At 39.6% G+C, this 12,555-nt stretch overlaps 1 protein-coding gene across 1 annotated transcript in view; it reads left to right on the top strand.

Annotated features, from left to right (window-relative positions):
- TMPRSS7 (transmembrane serine protease 7) overlaps positions 1 to 11,582 on the top strand; it is a 31,868-nt gene extending 20,286 nt beyond the window's left edge. Inside the window, 8 exon segments of the mRNA XM_008496816.2 lie at positions 1,846 to 1,982; positions 3,123 to 3,230; positions 3,839 to 3,949; positions 5,019 to 5,135; positions 6,617 to 6,794; positions 6,934 to 7,202; positions 9,104 to 9,240; positions 11,349 to 11,582. Coding sequence (XP_008495038.2) covers positions 1,846 to 1,982; positions 3,123 to 3,230; positions 3,839 to 3,949; positions 5,019 to 5,135; positions 6,617 to 6,794; positions 6,934 to 7,202; positions 9,104 to 9,240; positions 11,349 to 11,519 — 1,228 coding nt within the window. The 3' untranslated portion in view covers positions 11,520 to 11,582.
- Positions 11,583 to 12,555: the final 973 nt, after the last annotated feature.

The raw sequence follows: 12,555 nt of genomic DNA, 5'->3' as shown, positions 1-12,555 counted from the left end.
AGGAATATCAGCAAGTCTCAGTGAGCAGCCTGTGAGAGGTTTATGTGAACAAAGATGTTCTTAGTGTTTTATTTTTGTTAAAGCCATTGGCACAACATCCTATTGTCCCTGCTGCTGGATGTATGTATCTAATAATCTCTTGAAAAGGTATCCTGCTCTCTGCTTCAGCATATGGGACAGGTTTTCCTTAACTGTTTTCTCTTTGCAGCAGTGGCACAGAGCTACATATGGTAATATGTAATCTCTTTTTGTGTTCTTTGAGTTAATTTTAACTTCAGATTGTGATGTTGACCACCGTCCAGCCAGTGTGTGTGTCAAGTGTGCCAACAATCAATACAGCTGCCTCTGCTCTTAAATCTGTTTAAACTGATAACTAGTTTTCTTCACAAGAGTGTTAAAGCCAGATGTTTTTCTCATGAGTGCTTCATTTCTGGGTCCTTTGAGTGGAACAAAGGAGAGGATCCTTGTTTCTGCTTGTAGAACAATATAACATGTCAATGGCCAGTGGTTTACTACATTTAAAACTGTCTCCAGTTCTTAAAGCATGATCCAGAAACCTTTCTCAGTTAAAGAGGTGTCATGGTTTAACACTGGCCTGGCGATTAAACCGAATAACAGACGCTCTCTATTAATCTCTCTCTCCTTGATAGGAAAAGGAGAGAGAATAAGGGAGAGAGACTTATGGGTTGGAAACTAAACTACACAACTTTAATGAAACAGTAATGATAAAAAGGAAAAATTACTAAATATATACAAATATACAGGAAAATGGAAACCACATTCCTCCCCCCTCTCCCCCAATAACTCTCACGTCACCACCGAGGCTGTAGGGCAGCCCTGGGAAAGTCCAGGCTGGACTCCTGGAGTCGGCAGTAGTCGGGAACCGGAGGCAGGAACACACACAGATATGGGCTGGCACGGATCAGGACCACAGGCAGATGAACGGACGGGATCCTTCCAGGATGCCGGGTGAAGGAAGGGAAGAAGGGAAATCAGGAAATCCAGAAGTCTGGAAATCTGGAAATCCAGAAAAGATCTGGCTCGGCCCTCGTGATGCCTCAAATTTATACTGAGTGTGACGTATGTGGCATCATGGGTGAAAGGAACAATAGAAACATATTAGAAATTAATGGAGTACATGCTGGCATCAGGGAGCATTTAGATTTCTTGAAGTTAAGTGGCATCCAGGCAGAAGTCCAAGGAAGCTCTTTGCCAAAATGGCTGCTTAAAGTAGATGTGCACCTAAGGGATTTTTTTTTTTTTTTTTTTTTTAATCTAGATTAGTTATTTAAAGAGGTGCCTTTCAAGGGTAAAATTTCAGAATGTTAATGGTGGATGAAGGCTGGGTGACTACTTAGAAATGGTTTTAGTTTGCCTAAATCTATTCCCTTCCACTTCCAAAGCAGTTGGACAAATTTTATCTCAATGTCTTTGTACGCTATTGTTTAGGGGACGTCCTCAAGGTCAGAGCAGTAAATGTGCTCTCCAGTGTGCTGACATCTTCTCTCCCACCAAATTTAATTAATTTAATTAATCCTTCCCAAAAATCCAGATCTTCTGAAAACAGATATCAGAAATGGTGCTATCTTTGTCTTAATAAATTTCTTCATGGCATCTCCATTCCTCTAGGCTTTCTGGCAAAACATTCTGCTTACATGTGTGTGTTCATGGAGAGCTGGGACCTGCGTTTTGAGGAATTAGAATATTGCTTCAGATTTTGGCACTTAATTAAAGTATGGCAGCTGACTGTACTGCTTAATTTCAGTGATGTTTGCATTTTAATTGTATGTATGTATGGCAATTTTGATGTCAAGGCTTCTCTAGAGCTCCACTGAATGCTTTTAGGTACTGCGGTTATTATGTTGATCATCAAACAGTCTTCCATGTTGCAAGTTCCATTGCCAACATTGAACTCCAGTGCAGTTCAGAGGTCTCAGAGAGGCCACTTCTGGTGGAGTATGGCAGCTACAACATCAACCAGCGTAAGATGGATTTATCATTTTCACTTCTCATCTTTCCATTTCAAACCTGTGAAGCAGCATTTTTCAGGCCCAGTAGGGCTTAATTAGATTTATGCAGGAAATTCTCTGTTGAGTTTTTGCTTATTTTCTTTTCTCAGCTTACTAAGTCAGGTGACTAGTAAACAAAGAGCCTCTTCTAGCTCATCAAGTATGTGCAGTTAAGGTTTTGTGGGCATGTGCAGTGTGCTCTGGTTTCCTATACACACACAGTGTGCTTTCTTAAAGCTTTCTGTGCGTATATGCCCACAGTGCAGTTAATTGAAGTCTGCTGTTTCTTTTTGTTCCCATCCCCAAGTTTTTGTTTGCAGTGTTTCTATTGCTACAAAGACTTCTAAGCAATGAATGCAGAGTGCCTAATAACCAACTGCTTATTCTGGTGCTTCCATCAGTTTAAATATTCTGTGTGCAAGTAGAAATCTGAGGCAAAAAAAAAAAATTCAGAAAGTTGATAAAGCAGTCTACCCACTGAGTTTTTTTCAAGTCCTACAGCAGACAGCTGTTTACTGATACTTTCCCCTATGTTAATCTTACTGATGCTGTTAAAATAGTAGAGAAGCAATGGTTTTTAGTCACAGCTACCTGGCACATCGGAGTATTGTGACAATAGAGCATATCCATTGTCTGTGCATGGAATATGGAAAAAAATGGTAAATTCATAATTTTTTAAAAGGCAAACATTTATGTATTTCATAAGTCACCTCAAATTACTAACTGAAGTTGTGAAGTGTTGTGAATTTTGGTTATTGAAAGCCAGATTGTCCTTTACAAGAAAATGGCATTCTAAGTTGTCTTGTTTTGTACCATAAAATACTAGCTGATTTTGTCCAGTCCTAGCATAGTGCTTGCAGTACATATTGCAGTGACTGCTGAACTGGAACTTTAGAGGTATTTTTTCTTCATTTTAAAATTGTAGTTTTTGACATCTGAGCTCAATTTAAGTGCTGGCAATGCATACAGACTATTAAATTTAGATCAACTCTATCATTCCTTGGAACAGCTTAGTGACTGTGAATTGAAATGAACTGGCAATATTTGAGAAAAGGACACTTTTAAGTTTTGGTTTTGATGTTTGGTTTTGGTTTTGGATTTTCTTACCTGCAGCATGTCCACCTGGACATTTCAAGTGTTCTACTGGCTTATGCATCCAGCAGACTCAGCGCTGTGATGGGATAAACAACTGCTTTGATGAAAGCGATGAACTCTTTTGTGGTTTGTACTCACTTACCTAGAGATCTTAACTGGAAAACCCAATGAATGTATTCCCTGGTCTTAGAAGGCAGCTGAAACAAGGTGAATTTTTTCCTAGGGGTGGGGAAATATTGTTTGTAGTTTCCTTTGTATCTCCAGTTAAAGACTACCAGTCTCCTGAGAGCTTCATTCACAGTTAATTAACAAGGGATCAAACTAAGCACAAAGATGGTATGGCACTGGAAAGCAATAGGAAAAAAAGTTGGATGTGCAAAAAATATCTTTTTTTTAGTTTTTCCCTTATGTGATAAATGCTGATAATTATGCAGTTCTGTTCTCTTTTGAGACCAGTTATTTAATTTTCATGGGAGAATGATAATTGTGGTGCATAGAGTAGAATGATAATAGACATCCACAGTAAAAGGTGGAACCTGGGCTATTCCACCTGGGGAAATGTGTGAGCTGGGATAGCTCTTTTGTGATGTACTTTCTCTATGCATAATGTGGCACTGATACTCATCCTTGTACAGAGCAGTAAAGCTGTGGAAGTTGTACCCAGGTCCAGTCAGAAGTGTAGTGTCAGTATTACAAGCACTCTTCCATAGCTGATTTGACTTATGTTTTTAAAGTTGTCCCTGAGTGGAACTGTAACTCCAGCTTCGCACTACAGGATAATCTGCTTGCCTGCAATGGAATAAGTGAGTGTGAGAATGGAAAAGATGAGCAGAACTGCACCCACAGTAAGGCTACTCTCAGTTACATTTTTTCCTCTCTGGTGTAATTTATCCAGTCCTGATGAATACTGGATGCTGTATTCAAAGAGTCAAGAGACACTATTAAATCTAATTCAGGCTATATAAATCTGTTTGGTTTTCTGCTATGCTTATAAACAAGCTGTTATTGATTTTAAACTGCTTCTTTTTAATGAGCTCATGAACATCTGTTTCAGCAAAATACTGTCAGAGGAATTAAGTACTCTGGATGTGGGATGGGAATCTAGGGATTTTAAAGCTTGAATCCCAGATTTTTCCTCTCTAAACCATAATCACTGCAAATTATTTCCTGGATCTGTTCTACCATTTGTAAAATAACTATTAAGAACACCTATAAAATTAATAGTATCTCTGGAGCAGTTTTCAAGGTTATAAGGTTAATGTGTTTAAAATTCCACGGAAGCTTTAAATTTATCATTAAGCACATGAAAACTTTGAGTAGTCCATTTCTTTAACACCATGACATGAAAGGAAGCACAACTGGGAAGGGTTACAAATAACTTTTTAAAAGAAAAGTAATGTTTTTTAATGTACTTGACTAGACAGTCTGTATAAATGGTTAAAGGATACTTCTGTATATTGACAAGAAAAACAGATGGGGTTTGAGTGGCTTCATTTATTGGGAGCCACAGGGAAACAGGAAAATGCCAAGGCTGGGGCTGCAATTTAACTGAAACCAATTGGAAAGATTATTTTTGTTATGATCTTTTTGTATTTAATGCCGAAATATAAAAGAAGGCTTCTTTCCAGAGTACTGAATGTTTTCTTTTTCTAGCCTAAGATAAGTTCTTCAGATAAGTTTTTGCTTCTATATCCTTGTTCAGTAATACTATGGGAAAGGATAGAGGGAAATCTTTGTTCAGACTCAGTCAGCTTGATGCAGGCCTTAGTACAGGTGCAGTTCTACTTGAATACTTCCTTCTGTTAGATATTATGTTAAACTATTACAGTTATCTGTTACTACACATATGAAACTTTAATTTGTGCTAAACTGAGCCAGTAGTAATTTTTTCTTCCTTCCCTGCAACTATTTCAGGCATTCCTTGCACTGACCAAACATTTAAGTGCAGAAATAATATTTGCATAAGGAAACAAAATGCAAAGTGTGATGGAACTGTGGACTGTATTGATGGAAGTGATGAAAGCAGCTGCAGTAAGTCCCTCTCAAATGTTCCTCTTTTTGAACTTGGAACTTTTTGCACAATAAAGCCTTTTGTTTCTTCCTGTTTTGGAGTGGATACAACTCAAGCAGTGGGTATTGAGTTTTTATTGCATCCTCTCAGTGATAGTGGGGTAGTGATCGTCTATTGGTTTACTTCAGATCTGGTTGCAGAGTTTCCTGAATTCTTGTGAGAGGGCGAGTTTCTTGTTATGGGGAGCCTTAGCCAGCTGTAATGTTAATTACAGCTGTGTTAAGGAGCAGGGAAGCAGGGTTAATTGCAGGATTAACTGTTACCTGGTAAGGCAGCATTTTTGTTGTCTGCAGCAGTGCCAGGTACTTCTGTTGGAGTTAGATTCCATTTGAACTGCAATGAGATAAAAACCACAGATCTTTCACTTCTCTGCTTCTTATGGGTAGGTAAGACCCCAATATTTTATAGTATTTAGTTAGGTTCTAATCTCAGATCTTCAAAGTAACCTCTGTACAAGCATTTCAAGTTTTTTTTTTTTCTTTTTTTTCTTCTTTTAGTTTGTTTTTTTGTTTTTCTGTAGAGTGAAAAGGTGAATCTTACTGCAATAGCAATTAAAGCAGGTTCAGCTGAATATTCTTGAATATTTTGTCTGGCCCTCAGCTGTTTCTGGCATGCTACTAGTATGTCAAATCCACCAGCAACTACCTTGGATCCAGGAGAACATCTTCAAAGATCAGCTATATTACTTTTTGTGTTTCAAAACTTTAGTATTGCATTTGACTCTGGCTAGGCTCAGTGCCCAGAAGCATTAACACCTGCAAGTGGCAGTGTGGGACTAAAACTCCTGAGCAGAGGCTTTATGTGCATGCACTCGGGATGTGAAGGAGGTCCCAGAGAGGGGTCTTTCTCTGCTGCTCTACAAATTTGTATTCAGCTTTTTGTGCTGAGATGTAACTTCTTCATGTCTAAGTAGTATGCAACATTTTCAGACTTGCAGTTACTTCCATGCACCACCTGGTTTCTGAAATAGTAAGGGACCAAACTCCATGTATGTGGCTGCTGATGTAAACATTTTTTTTGTATCATTCCTACATGTTTTGTCAAGAATAAGTCTCCTGATGATGTTGGACTCCCTGTCTTCCTGATGGACTCCTTTCAGTTCAGGCTGGACAGTACCAAATAGAAATGAAGGGTTGTCCATTTTTATATGTTCATTTTGATGCTTATTAAATCATTGGATACTTTGTCATCTCTGGTACAGAAGTTTCTACAGGACAGTTTCTGAGGTAGAGCTAGAAACGCAAATATTGAACTTCCCAGGCTAGTGCCTTTTTTATGGAGTCTCTTCTTGTTTCAGGAATAGAGTAGTGAAGTAGAGAAATTTCTGATTGGAGCAGAGCGAGGAAATACATTTCAAAGTACAAGATGCTTCCATGCCCTAACACTCTCACTAAAGGGAGGTGCAGGGCACATGGATTATAACCCAAACTACTCCTCACAGGTTGTGGCAGCAGCAAGAGCAGCAATTCCATCTCCCGGATTGTAGGCGGTACAAACACTGAGGAAGGGGAATGGCCCTGGCAGGTCAGCCTCCATTTTGTGGGAGCTGCTTACTGTGGAGCATCAGTAATATCAAAAGAATGGCTTGTGTCTGCAGCTCACTGCTTTCAAGGGAACAAGTAAGCAGTCTCACCCCTAGCTCTGTCCCGAGCACTGCCAACGTCCCCAAACACCTTTACTTTCCGCAGTCCGAACGGCACTGGGGTGAGAAGGGGACTTCTTTTTAAAAAGGTGTTTTGTTTGTTTTCTCCTGGCCAGGCTGGCTGACCCCAGAGCATGGCGTGCTCACCTGGGGATGCAAACTCAAGGCCGTGCAAAGTTTGTGTCTGCAGTCAGACGGATCGTTGTCCACGAATACTACAACAGCAGGAACTACGACTACGACATCGCCCTGCTGCAGCTGAGCAATCCCTGGCCAGACACGATGGGACGCTTCATCCATCCCATCTGCGTCCCTCCCTTGTCACACAAAGTCCGTAGTGGTGACAAGTGCTGGATAACAGGTTGGGGCCAAAAGCAGGAATCGGGTGAGTTTTATAGTTTCAGTTGAGATGATTTCATTCATGGGCAAACAAGAAGCTTTCAGAGCTCTGACTGTGTGTGGAGGACACCTGCTTTTGTTGCATGGCTGGTGTGCGCCCAAAATTAGAACCTCTTGAATTTAGTGTCCCGTGGAAGTAGGTTTTTGTACACACACAACCTCATATAGTTGGGAAAACTGACTGCTGGTCCTGTGGACCTGGAAGTCCTGTGGATCTGGAAGTCCTGTATATTCATGTTGGTAGCCGAGACTTCCAGGGAACTAAACTTCCTCTGAAATTACATGATGTTGTTTTTCTCCTTTGTTACTCTTGGAGGTACATTAACAATCCTAAAGAGAGACCCTTTGCCGCTTTCTGCAGGGAGGTGAAGCTGCTAGGTCTCCCTCCTCCTGCCTTCAGACCCCACAGGCTGAGCAGCCTCCAGCTCCAGCCCCAGATCCCAGCTCCATCCTCAAGAGGGTGGCTTGGAAAAACGTCCCCCCAGCTGACAAAATGGCCGCCCCTGCAATGTCTGGCTGCCCTATAGCCAGAGTAGGCCTGTCCCCCTCAGCACCTTGTCCTGAGCTCTCTCTTCCCCTGTGTGAAAGTGTGAACCTTCTTTCCCTCTTACAGCTGCTTTCCTGAAGCCCTTTCAGTGTAAGCATGTGTGTGAGGGCTTCACTTGGCAGGCTGCACGGCACCATCGCTCTGCCAAACCTGGCTCTGCCAGGACAGGCCTGACCTTGGGCACTTTGCCTGCACCTGGAAGGCTGCCCTGGCCTGGCCTCACCTGCCCTCTCCGGGCTGGCAGCCCTCTGGGCAGGCTGTGGGAGAGGGGAAGGAACACACAGCAGATGGTGGTTGTCCTCCAGCGTTTTGACTTGATGGTCAGGGCCAGAATTAACACCCGCTGAATTATATTCAGCCTCTCTATAGACAGCTGTGGGGGAACTGATGGTGGGTATGAACCACCATTACCAGAAGAGGAGGGTGGTAAGGACATGTGGTGTGGTGTGGTCCCTTTTTGCCTCCTGGTTAGTGTCTGTGAAATTTAAACACCATGTAGTCGAAAGATAAATGTGATGCCTCAAAACAAAACAAAAAACCACAGGTATTTCTTCCCCTTGTGCCCCTCTTTTGCCTTCATCGGGGTGTACGTTTTGATTGTGCAATCAGTCTTTCAAGTATTTTTTTATGTATGCTTTATAACATACGAGCTGCAGCAGATCCTGAGACAAAGTTTCATGATCTAAACCAGCACTTGCATATCTGAATATGTTGGAGAGGTTTTGGTTATATACAGATTCTGAGAGGATCATCTGGTGGCATTATTAGAGCTGCTGTATGGAAAGGAGGGTACAAATCAGTTTAATTCTGTTTTTCTGGAAATTTCTATCTTATAGAAAAAGAGGTATTTTACTAAAACTTTCAGACATAGAGGACCAGATTTTGGTATGTAGCCAAGTTCTTTATGTTGCCAAAAGAGCAATTTGCATCCTGGAACTCTCACTCGTAATCTTACTTTTGGATACCTCACCTTCAGGCATATTACCCTAATTGCAAGTATGTCTTGTGATAATCCAAATACTTTTGTAAAATTTTGTTTCCTTTTAAAAACAAAAACGAAAATTAAGACATCTTGAGACATTTTGCAAAAAGCCTGTTGGCAAACCCTTGGGATTCTGCCATTGCATTTGGTGTGGTCAAAGGACCAAGATCACATTACAGAAATGCCTGATACTTAAGAGGCTTTCTGCACTATTGCAGTTAGTTTTCTGGAATCTGGAATAACCTGAAGGTTAAAAAGTATCTGTGGGTATTTTGTGGAGACTTCCTTCTTTGTATTTCAATAGATGAGTAAAATTCTAAGATTTTTTGAAACTTCCTTCTTTCAATCTGTTTTACAGATGATGAAGGTTCAGCAATTCTTCAGAAAGCAGAGGTAGAAATTATTGACCAAACATTATGTCATTCCACATATGGGATTATTACAGCCAGGATGTTTTGTGCTGGACTGATGTCTGGGAAAAGAGATGGATGCAAAGTATGTATGTTAGTATGCTTTGTGTAGTGTACATTGTCTTTCATTGTTGCATGATGAGGTGTAAGAATTGACTGGCAGACCAGTATGCCATGGACTTCAGTTCTGAACAAGAGCAATGTAAGAGTTCTCTATTTGCAAATCTGTCATCTGGGTGTTTTCAGAGTTTTGCTTTTTTATGTGCACGAGTGACGCATGATGTGATGTTTCACAAAGTTGCAGTTGCAGGCCAAGGGTCAGTCAATTCATAAGTCCCACAACAAGTTGAAGTCAAGAAATTTTTGGCACAAGACTGTCCCAGATGAAATAAAAACTGAGAAACCAGCTTGTCTCTTCTCAGGATCTACAGGGCTATCTGATGAGATGCAGACGACTAGGCATAAATTGTCAAATGTGTAATATTTCTGATCTGGAAATGCTGAAAGATGATAAATGTGAAGTTCTGAATTTACTGAATAATAATAAAACTGGTTTATACACATAACACTTATATAATATACCACATTTGATATTTTATAAAATATATGCTCTGTTATATAAAACATATATTTGTCACTAAAACAGTAGTAAATTCACTATTAAAGTAACATGAAAACTTAAAACCATAAAACATGTTTGTTTGTTTGTTTGGTCACTTGGAATATTCAAGATTTTCTAGATTTCGCTGGTCTACAGTAAGAGAAACCACAATGGCTTTAAGGCAAAGCAAAGTCTGAGGCCTTCCTAAGGAAGTACAATGCATCAGCTGCTTATTAGCAGACCATTGACATTAGGCATCATTTACACTAACTGGAAAATTTATTTCTGCAGCTACCTGTATAGAGCTGCTCAAGATACACCCAAATACATGCATAATTTACAGGTCTTCTGGCTGCATTTCTGTAGGGGCAAATGATATGTGACTGTTTCTGGCAGTTGTCAGAGTTGATCAAAATATGGGACTTCTCTTTTATGAAAAACTCTCATGTTCCACTTCTCCTTTGTCCTAGGAACTAAAGAAAAATTTGACTCGCTAAATGCAAAGTCTTAAATGTCAAGGATGGAAAAATTATCTTCTAAGTTAAATCTTTAAAAATTTTGTGAGTCAGTTCAAGATAATCTTGCATAAATAGCAGGTGATTTTGCTTAGGTTATCTCCTGATGTTGCTGCCATCCTGCATATCCTCAGATCCTATAAAGTTAAAGAAAATAGTTTGCTAGCTCTAAATATAGTATATGTCGAGAAGGAAGGCACTTCTCTTGCAAAGCATTTAAATTTAACCAGCTCACCCTTGATTTTTGGAAATCCTTTATTGCATCCTTTTTTTTGGCAAAGTTTAATTTGCTAATAGCTTGCTTTATTAGAAGTATTGTGTCTACAGCAGAATCTTACAGGAAAGTATAAGCTTGGTCAATGTGGTTTTCCAAAAACAGTAGGACCCTTTTTTTTTTCTTCCTGTGTGTCTGCCAGTATATTTCTGTACTATGAAATTATACCATGCTGTATGAAACTTTGAAGGCTATAACAGGCTTCATTTTAACTTCCCTAATTAAAAAGACATTGTGTGTCCCTCAGCTTTACCTGCTGGCTTGTATCTACATGAAGCACCTCTTAAGGTTTTTTTATGACCAAACTGAAAAAAAAAAACCAAATAGATTGAATGATCCAACCTTTTCCCATTTTCTTTCAATTTGGAAAAAGTTATTAAAACTGGTAATTTATGTATATAATTTTTTTTAAAAGCTTACTATTTATTTGAGTCCTTGGGGGTCTGGCCTATAAAATAACATGCATGGTAAGTAGCAGATTTTGTAGTTAACTGTGAGTTTGATGCTAGGAGGTTAATTGTGAATTATAAAACATATAAAAAACTGTGAATTATATAGTCCATAAAATGTGAGATCATTATTAGAATCTCTTAAGAGTGAGAACTCTTCTCTCTCTCTTGTGAAAGACCTGATTTTTGATACAACCATGCAGTTCCCTCTGCTTCAAGAAAAAAATACCCTGTTAAACTGTGAGTGGGAAAATACAACCACGGTTTGAATTAGTCAGGCAAAGTATCTTCTATGGAAATTTTGCTTAAATAATCTGTATTGTAAAGATATCAAACTCAATATATTCTTTTTAGGGTGATTCCGGTGGACCGTTGTCATGTCAAAGAAACAGAGATGGAAAATGGTTTTTGGCTGGCATTGTTAGCTGGGGTTATGGATGTGGAAGACCAAATTTCCCTGGCGTCTACACAAAAGTGTCAAATTTTGCACCATGGATTCACAAATATGCACCTTCAGCCTTGTAACTGGAAAGCTGTCTTGCTGGAATAAAACATGTCCTGGATGCCTTCATTAAAAGTCATATTTGGTATAATTGTTCAGTGGTGGAAATTCTTTGCATGCCTCCCTGCTGACTCATTATCTGATTCTGAAGTACAAGTGTGAAAGTAGCAAGCATCCTTTTATCAGATCTTGGTGTAAGATGAAGAGACTGATCTTGCGGTTGTTCTGTGCAGATGGATGTCTGGAGACACAGAAGGAGGTGCAGTAATAAACTTCTGTCACACTGTGTTCATTTTCCAGGTAGAAATGAGATTCATGTGCAGCCATCTGTCAGAAAGCTTACAAAACAATTGACCAGCTAGAGACAGAGCTTAACTCGGTCATTTCATCTATGTATGGCTTAAGACAGCAGTGACTGTGAAGTAGCAATCAGGTGTTAGTATTCTGGCAAACACTGCTTTCCCTCACATTCTCCAGAAAGAACACCTGGGAGACAGAGAGGGAGGAGAGGCAGTGAAGAAACTGAGCTCCCTCCTGTCAAATCCATTTGTGACCAGTAGCTCTGCAGGCAAGCATGGGAAAAAAACAGTTTTACTTCTTCTCCAACTTCCATTTTAATTAACTGCATGCTTTGGAGCTGCTAACTTTCTTATATCTTGCCTTGATTTTTTCCATATTCAAGATACTCACAGTTCATCCACTTGAGAATTTGAATTCATTATCTGAAGGCAACCTTAGCAAGATGAGTATGGTGATGTGTTTTATTGCAATGATCTTGTCCTTGCCCAAATAAAACTGATGCTTCTGCCCTCTGAGAGGTATTTTAAATTGCTGTGGAATTAGGTTCTCTGACTATGTATAGTTAAAAAAAAAACAGATATAATTCTTAAGAGATGTTGCAAAGGAAGTTTTATTTTCACTAGGTTTCTTCTGTGTGTTTATTTCCTATGAAGGAGGGGGCAAAATATCAGTCAATCAGCAGGTTGTGTGTGTAGTGGAGACAGGCTGTTTTTAAAAAACTTGAACTAAGTCTCTCCACAGCTGTAGTTTGCATGCCTG

Source organism: Calypte anna, chromosome 1, assembly GCF_003957555.1.
Source record: "Calypte anna isolate BGI_N300 chromosome 1, bCalAnn1_v1.p, whole genome shotgun sequence".
In the NCBI taxonomy this organism is placed as follows: domain Eukaryota; kingdom Metazoa; phylum Chordata; class Aves; order Apodiformes; family Trochilidae; genus Calypte; species Calypte anna.
Note: the sequence above shows the minus strand (reverse complement) of the source record. Positions and strands in the feature narration are given on the sequence as shown.